This window comes from Mixophyes fleayi, chromosome 1, assembly GCF_038048845.1.
Source record: "Mixophyes fleayi isolate aMixFle1 chromosome 1, aMixFle1.hap1, whole genome shotgun sequence".
Classification (NCBI taxonomy): domain Eukaryota; kingdom Metazoa; phylum Chordata; class Amphibia; order Anura; family Limnodynastidae; genus Mixophyes; species Mixophyes fleayi.
In genome coordinates, this window is record NC_134402.1 from 75,739,139 (window position 1) to 75,766,285 (window position 27,147).

The 27,147-nt window shown below is 42.3% G+C and overlaps 1 protein-coding gene across 3 annotated transcripts in view; it reads left to right on the forward strand.

Annotated features, from left to right (window-relative positions):
* The window catches only part of ACSL1 (acyl-CoA synthetase long chain family member 1), a 59,078-nt gene that overhangs the window by 21,334 nt on the left and 10,597 nt on the right, over positions 1 to 27,147 (forward strand). For 2 of the 3 annotated variants that reach the window (XM_075196987.1, XM_075196996.1), the window contains exons 3-11: positions 10,185 to 10,299; positions 11,166 to 11,230; positions 12,092 to 12,193; positions 19,878 to 19,977; positions 20,284 to 20,462; positions 21,098 to 21,130; positions 21,356 to 21,407; positions 22,875 to 22,948; positions 26,580 to 26,657. In XM_075196987.1, coding sequence (XP_075053088.1) covers positions 10,185 to 10,299; positions 11,166 to 11,230; positions 12,092 to 12,193; positions 19,878 to 19,977; positions 20,284 to 20,462; positions 21,098 to 21,130; positions 21,356 to 21,407; positions 22,875 to 22,948; positions 26,580 to 26,657 — 798 coding nt within the window. Of the gene's footprint in view, positions 1 to 10,184; positions 10,300 to 11,165; positions 11,231 to 12,091; positions 12,194 to 19,877; positions 19,978 to 20,283; positions 20,463 to 21,097; positions 21,131 to 21,355; positions 21,408 to 22,874; positions 22,949 to 26,445; positions 26,524 to 26,579; positions 26,658 to 27,147 lie in introns of all 3 variants that reach the window. The other variant, XM_075197004.1, reaches the window with a different exon arrangement.

Here is a 27,147-nt window from a genome sequence, read left to right on the forward strand (position 1 = left end):
TGCCTTTCATATTTCCTTATTGAGACCACTCATCATTAATCGGTTCTCGGTTCCTGTCACATCTACCACTCCCCTTTCTCTCCAACAAACTGATGAATTCGAGATCAGCCATATTCTGGATTCCAAAAATTCTAGAGGAACAATCAAGTATTTAGTGGATTGGAAGGGGTACGGTCCCGAAGAGCGCTCCTGGGTACGGGCTGCAGACATCCGTGCTCCTCTTCTGCTGAAGAAATTTCATTCCAAATTTCCGAAGAAACCAGGTCCTAGGTGTTCGGTGCCCACCTCTAAAGGGGGAGGTACTGTCACACACCGGACTCCCGCTGCCTCCCCGGGAGCCGGCGGGTGTACCCGCTAACTACAGAGGCCATCCCCACCAAGATCCGCTATTTCTTTCACTTACCTGGTCCACGCTGCTGCAGCTCTCCAGCGCTGTCTCTCCCCTTCTTCCGTTCAGCGCTCAGTGGTTCTGCGCATGCGCAGAACCGTCTAACTGCTTTATGCGTTCTCACTGCCCTCTATTGGTTGTTCAATTGGAACTGCACTATATCTACTTCCTCTGACCAGAACTCAATGCTGGTTCTTTCAGTCAATCCCTGACTTTAAGATTGGAAACAGCTCCTGTGTCGTTGCTATTCCCTCAAGCTTCCAAGCTACGTCTCTCCGGGGAACTCACCTCCTGGTGACTACGCTGCTAGCATTCCGGTAAAGCACTTCCAAGTGGCGACATTACCTTTTCCTGCTAACCAGCTCCCTAGTGACTACTTCGCTGAACATCTCAAGTTACATTTCCTCTCTCAAGTGACTACGCTGCCAAACCTCCCGCCTAAACACCGCTATCAAGTGACAGCGCTACTTCTACCTGATTCTACGCTCCGTCTGCTGTGTTCGCTGAGAACTACGCCAGGGGACCGCGACCTGCAAGTGGAAGCCGCAAAAGCCCATATTCCCTTGCGGGAATCCCTGGTGAACACCTTTCACTTGTTAGACTCCGCGCCCCTCGCTGAAGTAACGTCAATCTCGGCTGAACTATCAGGATCCAGTTGAAGTCCCTCTGGTATCGTGACAATTGGATACGATTGTGTTTTCTTCCAGGAGCATGACTTCAGCAGTAGTAGCGAGAAGGGCGCTCTGGCTACGTCCGTGGGCGGCAGATCACCAATCTAAAAGCCGCCTGCAACGCTTTCATATGAAAGCAGTTTTCTGCTTGGCAAAAAACTGGACAACCTTATGCAGAGGTTACAAGTGGCAAAGCTAATGGGTTACCACAAGACAGAAAGGTGAGACGTTTCCTTTCTTATTCTCCAAAACAGCAGTTTAAGGAAGCCCGTACCTACAGGCCGGGGAGACGATATTCTAGACAACAGGATAGTATGGTAAGACCGTTCTTTCGGGCCTTCAGACTAAGGAGAGAGATAGTCATTGGGGTCTTTGCTGTCCTTGCTTCCATGAATCTAGTCCCCACTAACTCCAGTGGGTGGCAGGATATCACGCTTTGCAAAAGTTTGGATTCAGACCACACAAGACAAATGGGTCCAGGAGATAGTCACCAAGGGATATGCTATAGAATTCCATACATGCCCTGTAGACAACAAATGCATTCAATCAAGAAGTCCCTCGTCTTCCCTAGAACGGCAAGCATTGGAGGAAAGTCTCAGAGGCCTGGGGAGAACAAGAGCTATTGTATCAGTACTGTCGCCACGAGAAAGAAAAGGGTTCTATTCCAGACTGTTCCTTGTCCAGAAACCATCAGGTGCCTTCAGGACGGTGCTAGATTTAAGAGCTCTCAACTGCTATGTGAGCAAAACATTTCAGGATGGAATCTGTCAACACAATTCTCAAAGCACTAGAAACAGGAGATTTTCTAACGGCAATAGACTTAAAATATGCATATTTCGGTCACCTTCCATCACCAGCAGTTCCTAAAGTTTTGCATTCTAGTTCATCACTTCCAGTTCACTTGTCTTCCGTTTGGCCTTTCCACGTCTCCAAGAACATTCACCAAGATCCTCGTAGTGCTAATGGTGGTGCTCAGGGAAGGAGTGACCTTGTGGCCATATCTGGAATATATTCTAGTTTCAGCAAAATCAGAAGAAACAGCCTGGGAAACTACATCTCAAGTGATCCAGTTTCTGCAACAACACGGTTGGTTAGTCAATATAGAAAAAAGCCAGTTGATACCATCACAGCAGCTTGTATTTCTAGGAGTGCAAATAAATACTCGTATAGACAAAGTCGCCCTCTCTCAAGAAAGGGCCGGCAAGATCCAGTCGTTAGCACACCTGATTCAAATCCAACCTCGTGTGTCAGCGAGAACATGTCTGCGCCTCCTAGGAATGTTTTCCTCAACAATAGGAATACTCCCATAGGCGAGGTGGCATATGAGAGTTCTTCAAGCAAACCTCTTTGCGCAGTGGGGTCCCTAGACTCAAAAATCAATCTCTCAAGGTCAGCCAGGCAGTCCTTACATTGGTGGCAGCTCCTGGGCCTGAGAAAACAAAGTGTGACCCTTTCAGTACCAGATTGGTATATCCTTACCACAGACACCAGTGCACAAGGTTGGGGTGCTCACATGCAAGGTATGGTCACGCAGGGCACTTGGCGAGACGAAGAAAGAATTCTTTAGGTGAACGTCTTGGAGATGAGAGCAATCTGGCGGGCAGTTCAATACTTCCAGCCCTATCTACGAGACAAGCATCTATGAGTCTTCTCTGACAACAGGACTGTGGTTGCCTTCATAAACAAGCAAGGTGGTACCAAGAGCAGAACAATGTTGGCAGAAATAACCGCTCTGATGGCGTGGGCAGAGGCAAGTCTGAGATCTCTCTCAGCCCTTCACGTAGCAGGCAAAGACAACGTAGTGGCGGATTACTTGAGCAGACACCAAGTTCACCCAGGGGAGTGGGAGCTGCATGGAGAAGTCTTTCAGCTGGTACAATGCAGATTTGGAACACCAGAAATAGACCTTATGGTCAGAAAGCAATACCAAGGTACCCCTCTTCTACTCCCATCACAGAGACATCAGAGCCCTAGGGATAGATGCCCTATCAATACAGTGGAACTCCCTTTCCACTCATCCCTCAGATACTCAAAAAAATAAGGAAAGAGAAAGTGGAGGTGATAGCGATCCTCCCAGCAGGGCCAAGGTGTCCCTGGTTCGCTGTAGCACAGAGAATGGTGCTGGAACATCCATGGCCGTTACCGATCAGGCCAGACCTCATACATCAGGGTCCAGTTTTACATCCAAATCCAAACTCCCTGAGTTTGATGGCGTGGAGACTGAGAGGCAATTACTAAAATCCAAAGGGGTCTCGGATGAAGTAATAGACATTCTAATTCACGCCAGGAAGAAAATCTCCTCTGTGATTTATTTCAGAATCTGGGAAAAAATTTCTGTTGGGCAGGAGACGTGGCGAAGGATCCCATGTCTGCCAGAGTGCCCGGTGTGTTAGAATTTCTCAAAGATGGTTTTGTTAAAGGACTAGCACCTGCTACGCTGAAGGTACAAGTACCGGCCCTTAGCATCCTTCTTGATATCCAACTGGCTTCTCAGAGTCTTATCTTCCAGTTTTTTTTCAAGCACTAAAGAGGTTAAGCCCAAGACGAAAACCCTTGGGACCTTAATATTGTTTTGGATGCCTTAACAGCCGATCCGTTTGAACCGTTACAAGACATCTCTTAGGTGCCTCACTCTAAAGGTACTCTTTTTGGTGGCTATCACTTCGGCTCGTCGAATAGGGGACATAGATGCTTTATGGTGTGAAGAACCCTTTCTGAATATCTATGAAGATAGAGTGGTTCTGAAGACGAATCCGAATTATTTACCTAAGGTGGTATCTTCATTCCACATCAATCAGGAGCTGATTCTGCCATCTTTGTCCTCATCCCGCTAATAGTGACGAAACACGTCTCCACACCCTAGACCTAGTGAGGGCTATATCTACGTATATCATCAGAACAAAAAATCTGAGGAAAACAAAGCAGCTATTTGTGCTTCCGGAAGGTCCTCGCAAAGGACAGACCCCATCCAAACCCATATTGGCAAAGTGGATCAGAGAAGTGATTGCACAGGCCTACAGGCAGAAAGGGCAGGAGGTACCTAAAAGAATGAAAGCACATTCAACTAGGGTGGTAACAACCTCCGGGGCACATAGAACACATGCATCTGCAACTGACATCTGTCAGGCAGCCGGATGGTCGTCGCTGCACACTTTTTCTAGCCATTATCTTCTTGACGTTTCAGTCTCTAAAGAAGCACAGTTTGGGAGAAAGTTTCTCCAACAATAAATTGTGAATACATTTTCTGATTGACTTTATTAAGGTGTTGGTTTATTGCCCTCCCAATTTTTGTACTGCTTTGGTATATCCCATTGTAAGGGCTGCCATGGAGTAGGGAAAGGAAAATTGAGAATTATACTCACCGTTAATTTCCTTCCCTTGAAATACTCCATGGCAGCCCTATATTCTCCCACCCTTGTTCTGTAGTTATGTATAGGACGGTTTGGGAAGTTACAAAAGACACTGAGGAAGAGGAGGAGCTGCCTTATATAGGGGCCAGGTGGGACAAATTTCTTTCTGTCTACACTAGCTGATCAGGGATTAACCCATTGTAAGGGCTTCCATGGAGTATTTCAAGGAAAGGAAATTAATGGTGAGTATAATTCTCAATTTTCCTTTGGATTTATGTGTACTATTTTTTGCAAACAACTTAAAGTATTTCTGTCCTGATCTAAATACTTATTACGTTATTTTGACCCAACTAATTATAAAATGAGACGGCTCAGTAATTATTTTGGAGGGGTGCCTTGAAAAAATTATGGAGACTCTAAGGGTGCCAGAACTTGGCCATGGAGCAATGGAAGAAGTGTGTGCATTGTTTACCTGGGGAAGAGATGGCACCAGGATGCACTATAGGAAGAAGGCAAGCTGGTGGAGGCAATGTGATGTTCTGGGCAATGTTCTGCTGGGAAACCATGGGTTCTGGCATTCATGTGGATGTTACTTTGATGTACTGCCTACCTGAACATTGTTGCAGACCAAGTACACCCCTTCATGGCATCGGTATTTCCTGATGGCAGTGGCTTCTTTCAGGAGCATAATGCGCATTGCGAAATTGTTATGATCCTCAAACCATTCCTGAACTCTATTTATAAAGAGTTTAAGGTGGTGACTTCCAAATACCCCAGATCTCAATCCGATTGAGCATCTGTGGGATGTGCTGAAAAAATAAGGCCTCGCCTTCGAACTCAAAGGATCTGCTGCTAGCGTCTTGGAGCCAGATACCACAGGACATCTGCAAAAGTCTTGTGGAGTCCATGTTTCGACAGGTCAGAGCTGTTTAGGCGGCATGAAGTGGACATGTACTATACTAGGCTTTAACGTTGATATGTATTCCTCACAGAGCAGGAGGATTGCAGCTTCCACCTATAAGATTGAAATTGTTTTTCTAGTGTGACATTTTTGGCAAGAAAGAGTATTTGCAATAAGCAAACTGACTGTTGGGAATACTTTTTAAAGCCATATTTAGAAATCAGTGGGTGAAAGCGATGGTTGCCAAAAAAGGTGGCAGTTTATTTAGAAGCGAGTTTTTGAGTCCAAGTAACACAAACTTTACAAATGTTCTTCATAAGGATGGCTTAAGCAAAGTTAGTCCACTATAGGCAGAACTTCAAAACCAAGGAACTTTTGGAACTGCTTGGTGATTAAACAAAGTTTAACTTATTTGGGAGTGATGGCCTCATGAAGTGTGAAGATAGACTGGAGAGGCCCATAAGCCAGAGACCAAGGCCTGGTGTAAAGAGACATGATAATTAAAGTGTTGCTGTTGTCCTCATCTAGCTGCGTGCGTAGTGACGTCTCCAGTGCTTCATTAGCTTCCCGGCCATCTATTAGTATTTTGTAGTTTTTCATTTGGACTAAAGCAGAAAAAATTCCAACTGGATTTGGACTGGAAGGTGCAGATAACTGTTAGGGTGTTTTGTACGTAATTACCTTATATATGGAAAATTCAAGTTTTGCATTTTATTATCACTAATAAGCCCCTATTCTCTCTTGTATATGATGGTTAATTATGTTATATTGAGTATAAATGTAGTCGCATGACTTTTGCATTTATAACTAACCCTGTCAAGCAAAACTATCGTGGGGCGTAGGCAGACGTCTTTTGTATGTCTGTCGTCAAAATACTTCTGAGTTTGGAGTTGTATGCATCTTAAGAAATGTGACTCAACATATACACATTAGATTACAGTTTTTATGACAGAACTTTTACCTCTACTTTTGGGGCACAAAATGTTTAAACTTCTAACTGAGGCCCTGTATGTAGGTAGATCATGGATACACAGTATTTCCCCATGTATAATACGCACCTTTTTCCCAAAAATTTTGGGTCTAAAAACTGGGTGCATCTAATACAGTTCCAGCGGTATTTACCTTGAGTCCAGTATGAAGAAGATGACCCCTGTTGAGGTGTGAGGATGAGAGAGGAGTTGCCGCCCCGCCATTGTCACCTCACCAAGCTAATGAGGCCGAGACACACAAAGCGAAGGGATTTACATGGCCGGGGTCCTACATGGTGCTGTCCGCTCTACTGCCTGCAATTCGTCCAAGACAAGTACGAGCGATCACCCACCCCGGTACTTGTCCCCACAGAACCGATCAGCTTGCTCTGTGAATATGCTCCTTTTCTTCTTTCTTGGCTTCGGTATTAATCTAAAAGAACAAAGGTCCTTCAGGCACCTTCCGCACCCTCACTCTAGTCTCTTCTCTCTGAGCTGTCAGTAGCGCTGCCTTCCTGTAACTGAATGTGGAACTTTATTGTAAACTCTGCTCCTCTAGACTTGGATGTGAGATATCTTACTAAAATCACAACCAGGCAAGCTTTCTGCTTCCTCCTGCTGCATGTAATACATCTCTTTTTACATTTTGGACCCCAAAATTAAGGTGCGTCTTATACATGGGGAAATAAGGTACTTGCTGTGCATTTTGTCTGATGGCACAATACTTAGGTTTTTATATGCTGCATATGGAATCCAGGAGGAAATCTGTTTCAGAAACTGAGAATAACCCCCCCCCCCCCCCAAACCCAAACTTGACTTAGGTGAGAATGCAAGCTAAGCGGAAATGACAAAAGTGCTATCAAAGACTAGTGAAAGGGATGTGCAGGTTTGTCTTGGAATTGGTGCATGAGATACTGTTTCTGTCGTAACTTCCCTGGAACAGCAATCCTTATTCAGCTTTTATTTCATTGTTCATATGCCTTTGTGAAACCACTTGAATATGATGAGATAATCCAAATTTAACAGTTGCAAGACAGATGTTGCATTAATCAAAGTTGAATATAGTATAATCAAAGTTGGTATAGTGTGTGTGTGTGTGTGTGTGTATGTATATATGTATATATGTGTATATATATATATATATGTGTGTGTATATATATATATGTGTATGTGTGTGTATATATATATATATATGTGTATGTGTGTGTATATATATATATGTGTATGTGTGTGTGTGTATATATATATATATATATATATGTATGTGTGTATATATATATATATGTATGTGTGTATATATATACACACATACACATATATATATATATATATATATACACACATACACATATATATATACACACATACACATATATATATATACACACATACACATATATATATATACACACACACACATATATATATATATACACACACACACACACACACACACACCATACTTGCCAACTCTCCCGGAATGTCCGGGAGACTCCCGCGTTTTTGCGAGAGTCTCGCGGACTCCCGGGAGAGTGTGGCAATCTCCCGGATCTGCCCACTTCCTAGTGAAGTGGGCAGAATTAGGTCCCAAACACAGCGATTCCTGGTGAATCGGGGCGTTTGGCCCCACCCCCCGCTGTCAAATGACACGTTTGTGTCAATATGTCACGTGGGGCGGGTCCAAAATGATGCACACTTTGGAGCCCCGCCCCCATCACGCCCACCTCCCCCGGCAGCCTCCCGGAAACCAACTTTCTAATCTTGGTAAGTATGATATATACATACCTCACAAAGTGTGGAAAAGTTGTATTCTAGAAATTATACGTTTCTTTACCATGTTGGTTCAATTTTTTAATTGGTTGTAGTACTGAAAATGAAAATCACATAGTGACGTCTATGTACATTTTCTAGATACAGTATGCTGTTTGGGAATGCCAAACTTCCAATCTAGCATAATTCCTGATCTATTGTCCACTAGAGGTGCTGTTCTCTGACAGTCTGAATAATGTTGCATTTTATCTTTTGAAGACTGAGCAATGTGTCTGCACAAACTGCTTAAGTGAGTGCTTATCAGAAACATGATCTCAATGTGGCATAACATGGCTGTATGGTGTTTTGTTTATTTTGCAAAAAAAATAAAAATTAGAAAAATAATTCAATTTTAGTTTTATAAGTTTGAATGGGATTTGGTTAAGGCTTGTATTTAAATCGAATTTTTAACTAGTTACTGGGTTTATAGTGAGTCCAAGTAGTTGACCGCTGCCTAACTAGTCGGGATATTAAAACTGCATACCAAAAAGATGCCCAACTGGAAATAAAATCAGAAATGGTTTTAGCACTTTAGAATGTTATAACCTGCCAGTGTTTTTTTGTTTTGGAACCTTTTATGGAGCTATTGGTTCAAAGACTCTGCTTCACCAGCCGTGACACCGGACTTTTATTCTCTCACTTTATCGCATTCTAGCAGAATTTGCTCTTTCATCTTTGGCTTAATCTCCTTTAATATGAGACCGGTTTGCTTAACTCATGTTAATAAAGCATTTACCTAGCTCATGGGCTTTGACCCTAACAGTAAGGGTCCAAGGGTGGATAAACAAACGGGAAAGATAGTTACAGGAGGGTATGTGCAGGCATATACAAGTTGTATGAGGGACAAGGTCCTCTTACAAGGTAACCTATTATAAAAAGGAGTTGAGCATAAGTCACATCACAATTTCTCATTATTAGAAATGTGGACTGTATCCATCAAAGTTAATCTGTAAATCAATGTGCGCACTTAAGGGGCCTTATTATGTACAAAATGTTAATCAATATTGACATGAAAATGCTCTACATAATGCCTGAGCTGTATTGTACAGTGATTTCCTACACTGGCCACTGAAGCCAGTAAAGGTCCTAGAAATGTGTGACACACATGGGTTTTCTGGTTGATCTGAACACTGCATGCTACATTTAAGAAGCTGTTTGAGCTTGAAAACTACTCAGTGAAGCATTCTTGACAAAATACCAGTTATTAAAATGAAACATTACTTAAAAATAGATACATTTTTTGCATTTTCTTGGATGAAAAATGCAGCAAAAAAATCTCTTGTAATGCCAGCATTATGTAACCGCACCTGTTGAGGTGGGTGAGAGAAGACCTTTGGAAGGGTGGAGGTTATTCAATTCAATGCAAACTCCCGTCAGTGCCTTTATATAATGGACTCACTTCCGACTATATGGTAAGTAAAACGCAAGCAAAACCAGAGATGATTTACTGCCCTTATATCCCATTAAGCTGCCTCATGGGATGGGACATCACTAGGGGCCTGATTCATTAGGATCTTAATTTAAGAAACTTCTTATTTCAGTCTCCTCGACAAAACCATCTTACAATGCAAGGGGTGCAAATTAGTATTCTGTTTTGCACATAAGTTAAATACTGACTGTTTTTTCATGTAGCACACAAATATTAACTTTAAATTTCAGTGTACAAATAAGCTATCAAGTATTCGTGTGCTACATGAGAAAACAGTCAGTATGTAACTTGTGTGCAAAACAGAATACTAATTTGCACCCCTTGCATTGTAAGATGGTTTTGTCGAGGAGACTGAAATAAGAAGTTTCTTAAATTAAGATCCTCAATGAATCGGGCCCTAGGAATGGAATTCCCTCTTGAGATATTGGGAGATTTTGGAAATTTGGTAAGGTGAGAATTTCTATGACACTCTTAATTAGTAGGACGAGTTGCTGGCTTGAGCTTCACATTACTCTGACTCTTTATACTTCAAGCTTGCCAGCACATGGACACACAGATGTTCGCTTATTACAAACATTTCTTATTCTCTCTGGCAGATTGGCGACTAGAACAGACCAACAATTTCAATCTTCAATTTTTCATTTATAATTTTTTTATTTTATTTTTAGGGTCAAGATGGTGCTCGCAGATCTACTCTACTGGATAGTGACGAGATACTGATCTACTACTATGATGATGTCCGAACAGTTTATGATGTCTTTCAAAGAGGATGTAGAGTATCGAGTAAGGCTTTTTTCACCTTGTTTTATTTACAAATGCACCAGGGGAGGGTGTGGAATTCTTGGCCCGAGGGACAAATGCAGGTAAAGGTGTATTTGACTCTATTGTAACATGAATTTGGCTCTTTAAGCAATGTGTCGTGAGGAATGGGCTTTGCCAAAGCCCTGTGAGCCTGGTTTGTTTAATGTGGGCTTGGGTTTTACATGGACAATGAAATATGTATGGAAAAAAATGTTTATTTCAAAGGGCTATAATCCAACACACCGTCCCATCTGACCGACATTCAATGCAGACAACTCTTGGTGGTCAATATACAGTGCACATCCTGTTTTGGAAATGTCTGGAGAATACAGACCAACATATATTCGTTGCCTATCTGCCACGGTCACTGTGCACTAGAGAGGGAGCCCAAGGTGTTGGGTAAGCACAGGACGTTCATTAATCAGAGTACTGGGCTGGCTCTGGCTAACAAGGAAACAAAAAATGCCCCCTTGCCAGCCCTCCTCTGAAATACTCTTCTACAGTCCACATTTACTATAAATGTAATCACATGCTGATTTTTGCACCATTGTATGACTGTTCTTTTAACTGGTGCTGGGCTTTATTTGTATGGGGTTTTTTTTGTTTTTTTTGTTTTTTATCAGAGGTCCCATACCCAGCCCTGCAGTGGAGTGTATACATTCCAGTTTTGTTATACGTCTGTGAGGACTATAAAAAAAAAAAAAAAAAAAAAAAAAAAAACAACTTGGGAAGCTGTGCTTGCCACCTCAAATATAATTTACCTGGCCTAGAGATGCTTATAGTAGTATTTGCAAAAATTATATGGAACTAATTATGTAATGTTTAAAGCTTTCCTTTTTGTCTTTAAGATAATGGACCTTGTTTGGGACATAGGAAACCTAATCAGCCATACCAATGGATATCTTACCAAGAGGTAATGTTATGTTGATTTCAATAGATGTTTTGTTTGGAAAAGTAACCACACGCTGTAGTCCACTCATTTAGGAGTTTGTCCATATACACTTATCTGAAAACTGGACAGATCCAGTCACCGTGACAATTTACCACCAATCACAATTGAAATCACATCCTATATTACAAGACTAGATTCTGATCAGCCTAAGCCATTGTCTGGACAGAAACATTGGTAGTTTATAGTAGTCTAAAATTACAGAACTGACAGCTAAAATAGCAGTATCCTGCTTTAATTTTGCTGAAAACTATATTGGTCCACTAAACATGCACTTGGTTTGTTTATATATGGTTTTATAGTCACAAATAGAAGTTCCGAAGTACTGGGGACAGAATCTTATGACCAATTACTTGAGATCTATAATATGATATTGGATCAATTGGTTTGGTATATTTAGTACTCTGTAAAACTTTTTTTTTTTTCTCTACAAGGGTGCACAGTTGGATTAACCACTGGTTCAGCCAGTTTGTTACATTCACCTATGGTTATGAGCAGTGGCAGGACTGCCGTTAGCGCAGTGGGGCCATGGAGGTAATGGGTCCCACTGGCAAATGCAGAGTAGCTCACTAGTTCCATCTCTTCTCATGGGAGGAGATATCAGATACTGTAGGTGTAAACTAATGCTATAAAGCATGGACTCCTAGATGGGCAACACCATGTGTTTTTTTTTTTTTGTTTTTTTTTTTTTCCATCATGCATTTGGGAAAACAATCATTAAGAACAAATTTTAACACCTAAAACATCTGCATAATTTGGTTTTGCACTTTTTTTATTTTTTTTTTATTTCTATTAACTCTGATCTTTGCCTCCTTTTCTACAAAGGTTTCGGACAGAGCAGAGCATCTGGGGTCTGCCTTACTGCACAGGGGCTGTAAACCAAATTCTGAACAGCTTATTGGCATATTTGCTCAGAACCGGCCAGAGGTACGACTTTTTAAAAAAAAAAAAAAATCGTGGTCATTTTACTAAAATGGTTTGGGAACACATTTTACAATTTAGAGTGTTCTTTTTGATAAACTAAACCAAAAATGGAGTTGTAAATGTGTTTTATTCATTTCAGTACAATAAGCCTATTGAGGATATAAATGGCATCATAATATGAGATGCAAACTTGCCCGTGGCATGAGTAACACTTTAGATATATTGTTTGCAAGACCTATGAAACAGAGGATATACTGTTTGTATGCACTTCCTTTCAAGTGATTGAAAGTGCATAAAAAGTCCTTTGACCTCTTCTAACCTTAAATGATTTTATTTATTTGTATATGCCATCCAACATTGTTTACAAAATATGTTGTATTTCTCTTTCATCCAATCTGGGGGACACTGCTTTACCATGGGTTGTGGAGGGGAGCTGGGAGTTGGCACCTAACTAGTTAACTTTAGTGCTGCTGATAGACCCCTCCCCTCTACAATCCCCCTGTACAATCCAGGTTTTTTTTTTTAGGTGCCCTGGAGTTAGGGCAAGTTTTTTAGTGCTTGGTGTAATTTTAATACATTTTATTTGTTCTTTTATGTTTTCTTTTTTTTTACACAGGTGGCAGCGCTGGAGTGTGTTCTAATATAGAGAACACACTCACAGCTTGGCAGCGCAGGCATTCCCCTGTCAGCTGAGAGCCAGCGGTTCTCACTGACAGGGGCTGAATTACAAAGTGCCTGATTGAAGGGAGTGACAAGCGGTCTAATGGACCGCTGCACTCCCATAGCCTCCCCGATAACTGGCGCTGCCATTACAGGCATAGAGCGCTGGTTATCGGGTAATGAAGATGGCGGCGGCCATCTTGGATTCGGCAGAAACTCTGAGGAGAAGGGGCTAAACTAAGATTCCCCCCTCAGTCATAGGAGGGGGGCGTCGGAAAGTACCGCTGCGGAGACCTCTGTCCTGGGAAGAGGAACTAATAGAGGTCTCCACAAATCTGCCACCAAAAGCCGTTTTTTTCCTATGGATTTTCAAGCAGGAACATCGGCATCAGGGAAGATGGGGGAGCTAAAACATAGAGTTCCCCCCCCCCTTTCTTACAGAGAAAGAGAGAGATGGACTTTCCCAGGGTTCTGGCGCCAAAGCAGAAGCCCGGGAACAGAGCTGAGGGAGAGCACAGACTGCTGTTGGACTTCTCCCTGTCTTGGTGGCCCTTGGGCTAAGTACAAGCTTATTTAAACACATATTTGTTGTTTTATTACTGGCTTAGCAGGTTTACATTATAGTCTCCTGCTAGCCTAAAATATTTATGGTGTTTAAAATATTCAAGTACAACTTTTTCAAAGACATTAGTTGATTACTTGTAATTTACTCTGTTCTTTTAATATATTTTACTCTCTCTCTCTCTCTCTCTCTCTTCCTTTATCTCTATCTGTATATTCAGCTAGATTGATTTTGTGTGATTGGTGTGCCTTCCTTTATATAAAATGACAGATAAGGGAAAGGGCCATATGGCAAAATATTTCACATGTTCTAAATGTCATGTTAAATTACCGTGTGGGCAGAAGGACCCTTTGGCGCTCTGCGCTGCATGCGAAGCAGGGGCCCCCTCTGTGCAAAGCCAGCAGGTTACAGCCCCTTCATCTGAGGAACCGGCCTGGGTAACCTCCCTAACACAGTCGGTTACCTCCCTAGCCCAAATGTTATTTTCAATCAAATCAGTTGCTATCAACTGTAGCAACTTCGGTGGCTAGCAATACTAATACGCAGTCAGACCCCCAGGCTTCCTCAGATGCCAGTGGATCGAGTTTGCCGGGAACTTCCACATCACAGGCTGACCCAGCCCTTGCTAATACAGACCCGGCTTGGTCTACAGCCTTTTTGAAGGGATTAAACAAGCTTAACCAGTTGCTAGATTCCTCTAATACCCCGCCTGCTAAGAGAAGGAGGCTTAGAGCGGTAAATCCCCTTGTGGTCCTTTCAGATTCGGAGGAAGAGTCTAAAGAAGAGGGGGAAATCTATTCGGATGCTGACCATAGTCATTCCTCAGAGCAGGAAGTGTACCCTAGAAACCAATTTGTTAATGATTTGGTTTTAGCGGTTAGACAGGCGCTGGACTTCCCAGAGCCGGAGGAGGTTTCCCCCAGGGACAGAAGTCTTTTCAAAAAGGCCAAAAGAAAAACCAACCGTTTCCCTCCTTCTGCAGAACTCAAAGAAATTGCTGAAGGGGCTTGGAAACAACCTGAGAAGAGGTTTTTCATTCCCAAAAAGTTCGCTTCTCTGTATTCTCTTCAGGAGGAAGAGGCGACTCGCTGGGAGAGTATTTCCAAGGTAGACATTCCTATTGCTCGCCTGGCTAAACATACTCTACTCCCAGCCCCGGGTTCAGCATCTCTTCCAGACGCCAATGACTGTAAGGTAGAATCCCAGCTCAAATCAATATTTGCGGCCGCGGGTTCTGGCTTTAGACCCACATTTGCTTCAGCCTGGGTAGCAAAAGCCATGGAAGCATGGGCAGACCAGCTGGCAGAAGCTTTACAGGACTCCGAGCTCCTTCCCCTTGCTTTGCATTTAAAGGAAGCTTCGGGGTATCTCTATGAGGCGGCCCAGAATTCAGCGGCGGTTTCCTCTGCCATTCAGGCGGCCTCCATTTCAGCAAGGAGAACACTATGGCTGAAATCCTGGGAAGGTGATGCAGAGTCAAAGCCGTCCGTTGAAACCATCCCCTTTTCTGCAGCGGGCTTATTCGGCCCGGAATTGGATACCCTCATTTCCCAGGCTACGGGGGGCAAAAGCACTTCTTTGCCAGTATACGCTAACAGAAGCTGCGCTCAGAGGAATAGCTCCTTCCGACAGCCCTTTCGAGGGACCTCCTTCCAAAGGGGTCAGTCCTTCAGAGGAAGGCAATCTAATTCCCGAGGCTCCTCCTCTAGGGGAAGATCCTCGTTTACTACCAAGCGCCAGGCCGCTAAGACCCAGGAAAAGCCTGCGTCCTGACGACCAACCTGTACTACAGGGGGCGCCAGTGGGAGGACGTCTGTCCCTGTTTCAAAAACAGGATCCTTGGATTCGGAGAATCATTTCAGAGGGGTACAGAATAGACCTATTGGGCCCGGCTCCACAGCGTTTCTTCCAGACCCCGCTACCTCAGGATCTTTTAAAAAGACGGGCTATACAGGATTGTGTCGCTTCTCTTTTACTCCAGCAGGTCATCTGCAGAGTGCCAGATGGGCAGAAAGGAAGGGGTTTTTATTCAAACCTGTTCCTAGTCAAGAAGCCAGACGGCTCCTTTCGGCCCATCCTAAACTTAAAGGGCCTCAACGTTCACTTAAGGGTGGACAAATTTCGGATGGAATCTCTGAGGTCAGTAATAAACGGCCTAGAGATAAATCAGTTCATGGCGTCCATAGATATAAAGGACGCTTATCTCCACATTCCCATCTGGATCCACCACCAGTCTCTCCTCAGATTCTCGGTAGGATCTGCTCACTATCAGTTTCGGGCCCTCCCCTTTGGCCTCTCAACTGCGCCAAGGGTCTTCACGAAGATTGTCAGTTATGGCAGCATGTCTTCACCTGCAGGGAGTTCAGGTCGTTCCTTACTTGGACGACCTACTCATCAAGGCTTCCTCAGAAGGTTGCCTGCGTTATCACCTGTCCCTCACCCAGGCAGTTCTCGAGGGCCACGGTTGGCTAATAAATTCAAAGAAATCCCAGTTGATCCCGTGTCAGCGCATGGTATTCCTGGGACTCATCATGGACACCAGGAGGCAAAGAGTGTTTCTCCCAGCAGAGAAAATCTCCTCTATTCAGTCGGTAACCTCCCAGGTTTTGTCTTACCCCAGCCCCTCAATGCACTTGTGCATGAGGCTACTCTGAAAGATGGTGGCCTCTTTCGAGACCATTCCCTTCGGGCGAGCCCATTCTCGATGTTTCCAATGGGATCTGCTATCAAAGTGGTCAGGGTCACACCTACACCTGAAAAGTCAAAAGATCTCTCTATCTCCGAAAGCGAGAGAATCTCTTCAGTGGTGGATGTGTCTGCACAACATGAGCGTGGGAAAATCCTTCGCACAATGGTCATGGATCATAGCCACGACAGACGCCAGCCTGAAGGGTTGGGGGGCGGTAATCCTTCACCTCCGACTCCAAGGAATTTGATCGCCTCAGGAATCAACTCTACCGATAAATGTTTTGGAATTGAAGGCCATTCTCTTGGCTCTCCGGGGAGCCCAGTCTTTTCTTCAGGGCCAACCGCTCAGAATTCAGTCCGACAATGCCACGGCCGTGGCATATGTCAACAGACAAGGAGGAACCAGGAGTGCAGCGGCTATGGAGATTGCAGCCCAAATATTTGTTTGGGCAGATCAATATATTCCAGGAATAGAAAACTGGGAGGCGGACTATTTAAGTCGAAACCAGCTGATGCCGGGGGAGTGGTCTCTACACCCGGATGTCTTCCAGTCTCTGGTTCTCAGGTGGGGTCTTCCGGACATAGATCTCATGGCCTCCAGACACAACCGGAAGGTCCACAAGTTTTGCGCAAGGGCAAGGGATCCCTTAGCGGCGGCAGTGGACGTTTTGACGATGTCATGGGAGTTCAGGTTGGGATACCTGTTTCCCCCAATTCCCATGCTTCCTCGAGTACTCAGACGAGTTTGGCAGGGCCTTCTGCCAGTAATTCTAGTCGCTCCCTCTTGGCCGGAAGGGCCGGGGTTCCGCCTTCCGTATCGAATCGACCTGCTTCTGCAAGGTCCATTCCATTTCCAGAATGTACCTCAGCTCAATTTAACGGCATGGCTGTTGAAGCCAGCCTCTGGAAGGCTAGAGGTTTTTCGCCCAGTGTAATTCAGACTCTGATGCGAGCCAGGAAACCTGTTTCTTCTCGGATCTATCACCGGATTTGGAAGGCCTACATTAGGTGCGAAAAGAGGACGTTCCACTCGTCCTCTTTTCGACTTTCCCGTCTATTAGCCTTCCTTCAAAATGGCCTGGAAGCAGGCCTTAGGCTAGGTTCCCTAAAGGTCCAGGTTTCGGCACTTTCTGTATTTTTTCATAAGAAATTAGCCGAATTGCCAGACATTAGGACTTTTTTCCAGGGAGTTTTACATATCCAACCTCCCTATGTCCCTCCTACTGCTCCATGGGATCTCAACATGGTCCTAGAGATGCTCAAGGGCCCCCCCTTTGAACCTTTGAGTAAGGCAGACCTAAAGTGGTTGACCTGGAAGGTCCTCTTTCTTTTGGCTATCGCTTCGGCTCGTAGAGTTTCCAATTTAGGAGCTCTGTCCTGTAGGGAACCATATTTGGTTTTCCACGAGGACAGAGCGGTGTTAAGAACTCTCCCTTCTTTCGTACCAAAAGTAGTGTCGGCTTTTCATCTCAACCAGGAAATTGTAGTTCCGGTTTTCTCATCTTCTTCCCATACGGATCAGCAATCGATAGAAAAGTTAGATGTGGTTAGGGCTCTCCGCATTTATGTTAAGAGAACTTCCCAAATTAGACGTACAGACTCTCTATTTGTCCTTTATGACGCTAATAAGAGAGGCTGGCCAGCCTCAAAACAGTCCATTGCAAGATGGATTCCGTCTACCATCAGACAAGCTTATATAAAGGCTAGCCGTCCTGTGCCGGAGAGAATCACAGCCCATTCCACCAGATCGGTTGGGGCGTCGTGGGCAGCAAGGAATGGTGTTTCTGCGGACCAGCTTTGCAGGGCAGCCACTTGGTCCTCTGTCCATACGTTTACTAAACTTTATCAATTTAATGTCTTTGCATCAGCAGATGCAAATTTCGCTCGTAATGCTTTACGAGCGGGATTTTCAGAGTAGTCCCACCCTTTAGGGGCTGCTTTAGAACGTCCCCATGGTAAAGCCGTGTCCCCCAGACTGGATGAAAGAGAAAAGAGGATTTATGTACTTACGTTAAATCCGTTTCTCTGATTCCGTCTGGGGGACACTGCGATCCCTCCCTTCTGTTATTCTTCTGTGTGCTCTTGTTTGACTGCCCTTTTTTCTCCTGGGGCTTTTTAAAACTAACTGGATTGTACAGGAAGAGGCAGGGGGATTGTAGAGGGGAGGGGTCTATCAGCAGCACTAAAGTTAACTAGTTAGGTGCCAACTCCCAGCTCCCCCTCCCCAACCCATGGTAAAGCAGTGTCCCCCAGACGGAATCAGAGAAACGGATTTAACGTAAGTACATAAATCCTCTTTTTTGTCTGTTGTGCTCTAATATTGGTAAACAAGACGGCTAGGACCATGTGGCCTCCATGTCTACGTGTACACACAACATGCAAAGTAACACAATCCTTGCTAATTTAATGAGGAGTCTCATAATGTTTAAATCAGAATCTGGCAATCCCTTTTTGTACAGCTTGTGACGGGATGGGCTTATGCTACCACCCAATCAGTGAAGAGTGGTTTTGGCAATTTGTCTTGCGGTTCCTCTTACTGTCGGTGACTTTGGCATTTCTGACAACTCCTACTGGTTTTCTGTCTTTAACTGGGCCACCAGACACTCAATGATTGTAAGTGCCAACTGCACACCAGATGCCACATCAAAGCTCCTGCCACCGCCAGGCACCTGACCATGGCATGGCATCATGTTTGAGAAGGGAAATAAGGGAAGTCTGGGTTGCGAAATTTAACCTTTAAGTCTCCTGCCTGAATTACTTCCAGGAGATCTTCTCTGGGGGGGGGGGGGGGGTAGCTCCCCTTTCCAAGCCAAAATTAGCTTGATAAGGTGGGTGGCCATGGCCATATCTTGGGACAGTAGTCTTCTTGCGGAGGGCTTCAGTGTGACACTCTGCCTCCTGGGACAACAGTGTGGGGTCTGGGGTTGAACTACACACTGGGTTGTACAGTGTTCTAAGGTAAATGTTTACAGTTTTATATTGTTAGTGCATTACTTTTCTATTTGACCTGACTTTTTATTAAACACTTGTACTGTGTACTGTGATTCTATCTGCTTATTTGCACAGGACACCTCTATATGAAACCATTCACTAGGAACTTGTGACATAGTGCCTCCCAACTCATTCACATTTTCTTAGTGAATTGATGGGCTACATTCTCTGTTCAGTCTGTAGAGTGCACTCTATTCACTTGTAACAATTTATATTCTGTACATCTAGAACTATGTATGTAACACACGTGTTATCTGTACAAACACTTATGCTGACTGGTTTATCTGATGGGCTCATATGTGGTTATTTCCTGTGTTAATACCTGACTTCCTGGAGATAGTAATGCACCAATTTATAAATGTAGTAGTTTTGTTCTCCAATGTTGACAGGAGTTTGCTTAGATCCTGTACACTTTAGGGTTTTTCAATAACTAAAAAAAAAACCCTACAGTGCTCCACTACTTGTACATATGAACACTGGGCACATTTGTGCTTACTTGGCAAAAGCATGCCAGCAGTTTTAAATGCATAATGTTGTGAAAGCAATTGTACCATCGATTAGATAGGTGGTGGTCGAAGTGGAAATTGTAATTGTAATGGGAATGGAATTTGATAGTGTTATAATGAAGGTGGTAGGATGTGGCCGTATGGTGTACCCCAGTATACACCTCCACTTCAACTTTTTTTCTTTTTTTTTTTTTTCTATGGCAGGTGCTGGTTGTGTTTAGAGTGTGAATGTAAACCCACACTTGTTGCGTTAATTGCTATCTCTTTCCTCTATTCGCAGTGGATAATCACTGAGCTGGGGTGTTATACGTACTCCATGGTGGCTGTGCCTCTCTATGATACTCTAGGAGCTGAAGCTATTACTTACATTATAAACAAAGGTACCTTTATTTCTGGTTTACTTTGTTAGGTTGATATCTGAAGACTGGGCATCATGTCATAATAATGATGGTGTTACCTTGACAATACCTCCAGTCTTCCTCCCTTAAATTCAAAACTAACTTTTGTTGCATTAACTTATTGCAGTTAATCTTGCATTGGGTCATCACTGTTGTGTGTTAATTGATAGTATGGTGGGTTTATGTGATTATCATAGTGTCAGATTCAAAATCCCAGTTTTGAAGGGCACCTTATTATTGGGCTATACCCAAGCAAGCTAGTTTTATAACCTCTTCTACCGTTTGTAGGGGAGATATCACTGGTATTCTGTGACAATACTGAAAAGGCAAAATTACTACTGTCCAACGTTGAAAAAGGAGACATCTCCATCCTGAACACCATTGTCCTTATGGATCCTTTTGAAGAGGATCTTGTGGAGCGAGGCAAGAAGTGTGGAGTTGAAATAGTCAGCCTGAAAGCAATAGAGGTCGGTAGTATTTAAATGCACATTAGTAATATTTTTTATTTTTATGACCGTGTTCTATATTGGTGTGTGTGTCTGTGTATGTGTCTGTGTGTGTGATTGCTTTGCAGTGATTGCCAAACACTCCAGATTTAAGTGAGTGATAAGACCTAGTTACTAGTCTTCTGGGATTGGGTCAGATGAGCCTGGTATGCACTCAAAAACTATTCAATATGCTGGTACTAAGGGAGGAGTGACTAGGTATGTTCTGAGCTATACGTGTACCTACTCAGATATAATATCATTACATTCACTGAAGTGTGTACAAATATCTAAATTTTTTTTTTTTTTTCTATGACCAATGCACTTGTTATGGTAAAATGACTGTGTTTATTACTTGGCAGCACCAAAATATCTCCTCATACTTATGTGTGATGTCTAAATATTTCACAATGGAAGTGAGTAGTACATGTTTGAAGTAGACTTCCAGTAGATCTAATTGGGATGGGGACATAGGTTAATCTAAAACTGAATATAAACCATTGACACAAGTCTAGGCAGACTAACTGTACTAATTAACCTTTATCTTCTGTCAGCAATGGTAGGTTGTCTAACTTAGCATTAAATATTGAAGCTCTGTCATTTGTCCTTCAATACAGGAAGAAGGAAAGACCTATCATGAGAAACCAAAAGTAAGTAGAAGGGACAAACATTATTTGTTTTTGTGAAGCTGTGTGTGTGTGTGTGTTCAATGAACTGTTTTTAATTAACTGCTGGTGGTTAGTGACTGTCATTAATAGATATATTGTTTGTGGTCCAGTTGTAGGGCATACATTATAGATATACGTTTTTTGTAAAAAAGAGAATCTATATTTGTGAATCCTCTATTATCATAGCTGTAACTGGATTTCTTTCAGCCCCCTGAGCCAGATGATCTGGCAGTGGTGTGCTTCACAAGCGGGACAACAGGTAATGCTTGGATTGTGGGCTTTATTTTTTTTATTTTTTTATTATTATACAATCCGTTAAAGAAAGTGCCAAAAAGTTGTGATTTTCAAATGATTTAAATTGATACTATACAGTGGGACTATAATGCTTTGAGGCAGTGTAGTGTTTCTGTCGATCAGTTGAAAATTGACTGAGGTGGTTAACAGGGTTCAGTTGTTCATATATGGCCAGACAGCAGTGTAATCCCAGGTTTAGATTACCAGCCATCTTTCCAAGTGAATCTCTTATAACCGTGTTCAAACTGCCAATAGCAAGTTAATGTAATCTCACACTTCACTTTAAATGTGCGGTGTGGCCCACTGAGGGGAGCCAAGGGCCTCCAATGATGAACTTAATATATATTGCTTTGCTCCCCATTACACTAGCCAGTTTGGAAGTAAAACTCGCATAAACCATTATTGCCTGGGTCAGAAAGTTGTCTGGAGGCAATATCTGATGTCCTACGGCATATTTGTTATATACAGTGGTTGAAGTGCGGGTGTATATGGTGGTATGCCATACCGGCACGTCCCCTACAGCCTTCACTGCATAACTATTACATTCCAATCACTTAAACTCCCATTACATTTTTTATAATGGTCACTTCTAAATTTCCACTTTAACCACTGGTTATATGCATAATAAATCATCCCAGACATACCACCATATGGGTGCAATCCCATAAAACAAACATGGTCTAATACAATTTGCATATAGAGGGTTTTTTTGTTTGTTTACGTTCACATTCCCTACCCATTTGGGCACTGAAACCTGCTTCAGAGATTTGGGGGTGAAAATCTGCTAATGTAAGCTGCAGGTACACATATTTCATTATCCATAGCACAAGAAATGCATAAATCAAACAACAAACAGTGGTAGTCAGCATATCGATGCTGACTATCCCGACGTGGTCAGACCGAACGCCTCCTTCCCGACTTCTGTGAGCAACGACTTGAAGGTATCGCGACCAATGAAGGCGGCGGCAGTTGATGACGTCACCGGCGAGTGCGACTCTGTTATCGGTGTTAAAGGGGTAATGCAAGTAAGCGGCCATGGACAAAATACTTTGCAAAGCGTTGTACATTGTTCATGGCCGCATACTTACATTACCCCCTTAACAGCACCGATAACAGCGTCGCGCTCTCCGGTGACGTCATCAACTGCCGTCGCCTTCATTGGTCGCAATGCCTTCAAGTCGTTGCTCACAGCAGTCAGGAAGGAGGCGTTCGGTCTGACCACGTCGGGGTAAGTCTGATTAATGAGTATTATTCCGTACCACACCCACAACAAAAAGGGTTTGTGAGACTGGAATTTGTAATGGAAACCTGTTTTTGTAATGTATTCACCATAGCTTCCTGCTATTTGTGACATGTGTGGGACATGTCTAAAATGTATATTGGATACTTTGTTTAGATTTTTATTTTTTTTTCATCCATTTTCCTTATTTAGGAAACCCAAAGGGTGCAAAACTCTCTCACAAGAATATAGTGAGCAACACTGCTGCGTTCCTTAAAGTAACAGAGGTAAGTATTGTAGTGGTCTCTCTGTACATTTTGATGAATGTAATGCTGAGCACTAAGGCACTCCTCCTCCTTTCCTAGGATATATGTACGATGTAAATGCAATGGAGCATGGTCCCTGCATTAACACCTATGCAGAAAGATCCATTTATTTTCACTTCAATACCAATGTGTGCTATTCCAGGTGGATACACATTGGATGACCTAATCACATATTCCATCTAGATCAGGTCTGGTCAGTCTGTGACGGCTCTCCATGTGTTGTGAAACTACAAGTCCCAGCATACCCTGTCAGTTATTGCCTGGCCTCCTACTGGCAAAACATGCTGGGACTTGTAGTTAACATCACCTGGAGAACTACAGGTTGGCCGGGGCTGATATAGATCACCCCTTATTAGAGTAGGACCATCTTATGGAAATATTGCCATTCCAGTTTGTCTAAACACAGAGCAGCTATTTATGGCTATATACATGAACACCCTTCTATTTGTAGATCAATAGCATGGCTTTGTGGCCAACTCAATGTATCCATTGTGAGCTATTAAACTTGAGCACAGAGCCGTAACTTAGAATTCTAGCACCCTGGGCGAGAAAGACAAATGCCGCCCCCCGGGCTGTCAATTTTAACCAAATTAACCTAAAATATTCCTAAATTGCGCCCCCCTTCAGCGTTGCGCCCTGGGCGGTCGCCCGTGTCGCACAGCCCTAGTTACGGCCCTGCTTGAGCACATATCCATAGGCCTCAAGGTCTGGGACAATGGGGTAGTCATCTATGTTATTAATTGGGCATCCATATTACAGATAAGACCAGTATTTCTCTACAGAAATATAGTAACCAGCTTTATTACCTGCAATGTCATGGGCACTTGTACAGAACAAACCTTTTACGTGCCCTTGAGGTCATTGACGACATTCTATATTGCTAACAGGAATGAACAAAAAGTATGTGGCAGAAGTTTACATTAAGTTTGGGGCTGTACACACTGGAGGGAGAGCTGAGAATCTAAATGTGTTTTTCCTCCCAGTGAAAATGCCTTAATGTTGTCTAAATAATATATAAAAATATATTAGACTGTATATACACTACAGGAAAAGAGCAATGTTCTTTTGTTAATAGAATATTGAGTGATAAATGCTTTTGGCACTTTTCCAACTTAAATATTCTAAGATCTGCATTTTATTTTTCTAGTGATTTTTAATCACTTTCTTGCCTTGGCAAAGCAGAGCAAAGGGACACCTATCTTCTGTATTCCATTTACTACCATAGTGAAAGACGTACACATGGCCTTAATTATAATGTGCCAGAAAGGTAATACGTATAGGAAGCCCATAGGAAGACTGTGCTAATTCATGCAGCTTCAGTTCTGCATTCAATTCATAAGTTTAACAGCTGCTTATTACCAAGTTTAAAGGTACTTCAGTAAATCTGTTGTATAGTGTAATTATTTTTGTCGCTTGTAATAGTGAATTATTTCATTATCCGAATTAAGATATTTGATGTGGTCTTTCCATTTTAGTTTTACTCATGTATTAGCTGTTATAGAAATATGCTAAATCTTCTACTTTTGTGCTTTATAAAGGGGACTATCTCATGTATGCAGCAAACTTGCTTTGTTTTTAACCCATTTCTTGCATTGTTGTACCTTTTGGTGTTTTACCTTCTATATAAAGGATGTGTTTTGAGTTGACGACTTTTAAAGTAGCACTGGTATTTTAATTGTGGGGGGGGGGGGGGGTGGTGTGGCCTGAGCACCAACCCTTGTATAAACAGTGTAGAGCTTATTTTAATTTTATTAAGTAACATTATTGCTTATAGGAGGGGGCACATAAATCAGCTCTGCGGAATTAGTGGCGCTATATAAATTGATGATGATGATGATGATATTAAGCCCCTAATATGGAATGTAGTAAAATCACAATAGAAGGTTTGTTTTCATTGGACTAGGGAGTAACAAAAGAGTGGGAATCCCAGTATATAGTTTGCTCCAGGTTGCTGTCAGGATCATAAATTAATTTTCCAAAACTTAAAATCAAAATTGTCCTGTCTCTCTTACTGCATCTTAATATGGAAAACCATAAAGGTCTCCACGGTGTTAAAAGCATGTAAACCTGTGTGGGAATGGAGCACACATTTGCATTGCAATAACGTTTTTTTTTTTATTTTAATCTTTTTTGTTTGTTTTTGCCAAGTGCTCTGTTTACTTTCATTACCACACGTGAATGCATGGAGTGTCCTCCGTTGACCACTCCTTAATTGCTGGTGCTGGTTACTGCCGCATGTTAAACACCATTGTCCCTGCCGTTTCACTCCATTCCAATAGGTAACCAACGGTAGAACAATTGTCATGGACTCGCAAGCGGACAACTGCTTAAGAATTTTTTTTTAGTTTTGTTACAAGAGTCAGGTTCTGTCTCCCATAGCAACCCATCAAGCACCTGGTTAGTTATTTTAAGTTTAAGAACATTTTCTTTTCCCTGCACTCCAGTTTTTATAAAAAAAAAAATTTTTATATTTTTAAGCAAGGTCTCTGAAAATGTCTAAGGACTGAACTGTATTCTTCATTTCTCACCTGAAGATTTCAATAACAGGAGTAATGGGCCTCTAACAGCAAACCCTAAATTAAAGGACAAACCTAAGGGGGGAAAAAAAAAAGAAAACTCTGTTCGAGTCTCAGTCATGACCTTTGTGATAGTAGCTAGCCGTTGTATGCAGACAGTGGGCCTAATTACAGGGAAATTATTATGCAATTGATACTATATTAGAATGTAATGCAGCCAAACAATTGGGTAAACTTGATTTCACCTGGCTAATAAAGAAGGCACCACACTACATTGAATATTGAGGGTTTTTAGCATTCGTCTTCATTGTAATTCAAGTCTTGTGTCCTTGCTCTTATGAAATGAACATTTGGGGCCTGATTCATTAAGGATCTTAACTTAAGAAGCTTCTTATTTCAGTCTCTTGGACAAAACCATGTTACAATGCAAGGGGTGCAAATTAGTATTCTGTTTTGCACACAAGTTAAATACTGACTGTTTTTTCATGTAGCACACAAATATCAACTAAATTTCAGTGTACAAATAAGCTATCAAGTATTTGTGTGTTACATGAAAAAACAGTCAGTATTTAACTTGTGTGCAAAACAGAATACTAATTTGCACCCCTTGCATTGTAACATGGTTTTGTCCAGGAGACTGAAATAAGAAGCTTCTTAAGTTAAGATCCTCAATGAATCAGGCCCTTGGTGTTTCCTGTCCTAGTTATTGAGAGAATGAAGTGAACTAGTGGGCTTCCCACTCTAGTGAGTATAGGGTGGGGGTGATGGTGCTGTCTACAGGCTTTTGTGTCAGCTGCTTTAAAAGTTGTTCTACATCCTTTTTTTTATTTTTGGGACTTTTGATATTAAGGCATGAAAAATAAACTAACAAACTTTGTAACCTCTTGTGATTCAATCTGCTTTGAGAACACTGTTGTGCTGTCTCTTCCTTCTGCTATCCAGGACTTGTTGATTCCCTCTACACAAGATGTTCTCATCTCTTTCTTACCATTGGCGCATATGTTTGAGCGGGTTGTGGAGGTAGGCACAACACTTATGTCTTTCATGTGTTCAGCACTTTTTGTCATATTTTCCAGAGCTTACTGACACTGAACGCCAGTGATATACACATTTCCTATTTGCCTTTGGCACACATGTTTGAAAGACTGGTCCAGGTAAGACGATGTGTAGACCTTAAGGGGATGTTCCCATAGCTTACACTAGTCGTAGGAGGTACGTAGTAAGTAGATTCCATTCTCCATTAAGATATAAATGTAGTTCCTAAACCTTGTGTTACTACCAACAGTTGGAATCCATTCCTTAAATAGTGAATCCCAATGTTATAATTTTTGTAAAAGAAAAAAAAAAAGATATTTAGCGTCTAATTTCCTTTCTACTTGTAAGTAAAATTATTGGTCGCAAGTGTATGTATGTATATATCTATCCACCAGACTTTAATATGCAAAAAAAAGTTCTAGCTGCATTATAGAGGGCTTGCTGTTAAGTCTTTCTTCCATTGAAGGCTTCATCATTGGGGTTCTTAATATTGTTTTGGTCAAGAGACAAATTTATTTGAATCATTAGACTTGCAAAATATGGTTCCAGTTATTAATGAAATGTTTTGATTCATTCTAATGCAAAATTAATAGTAAATTGAATAGTTGT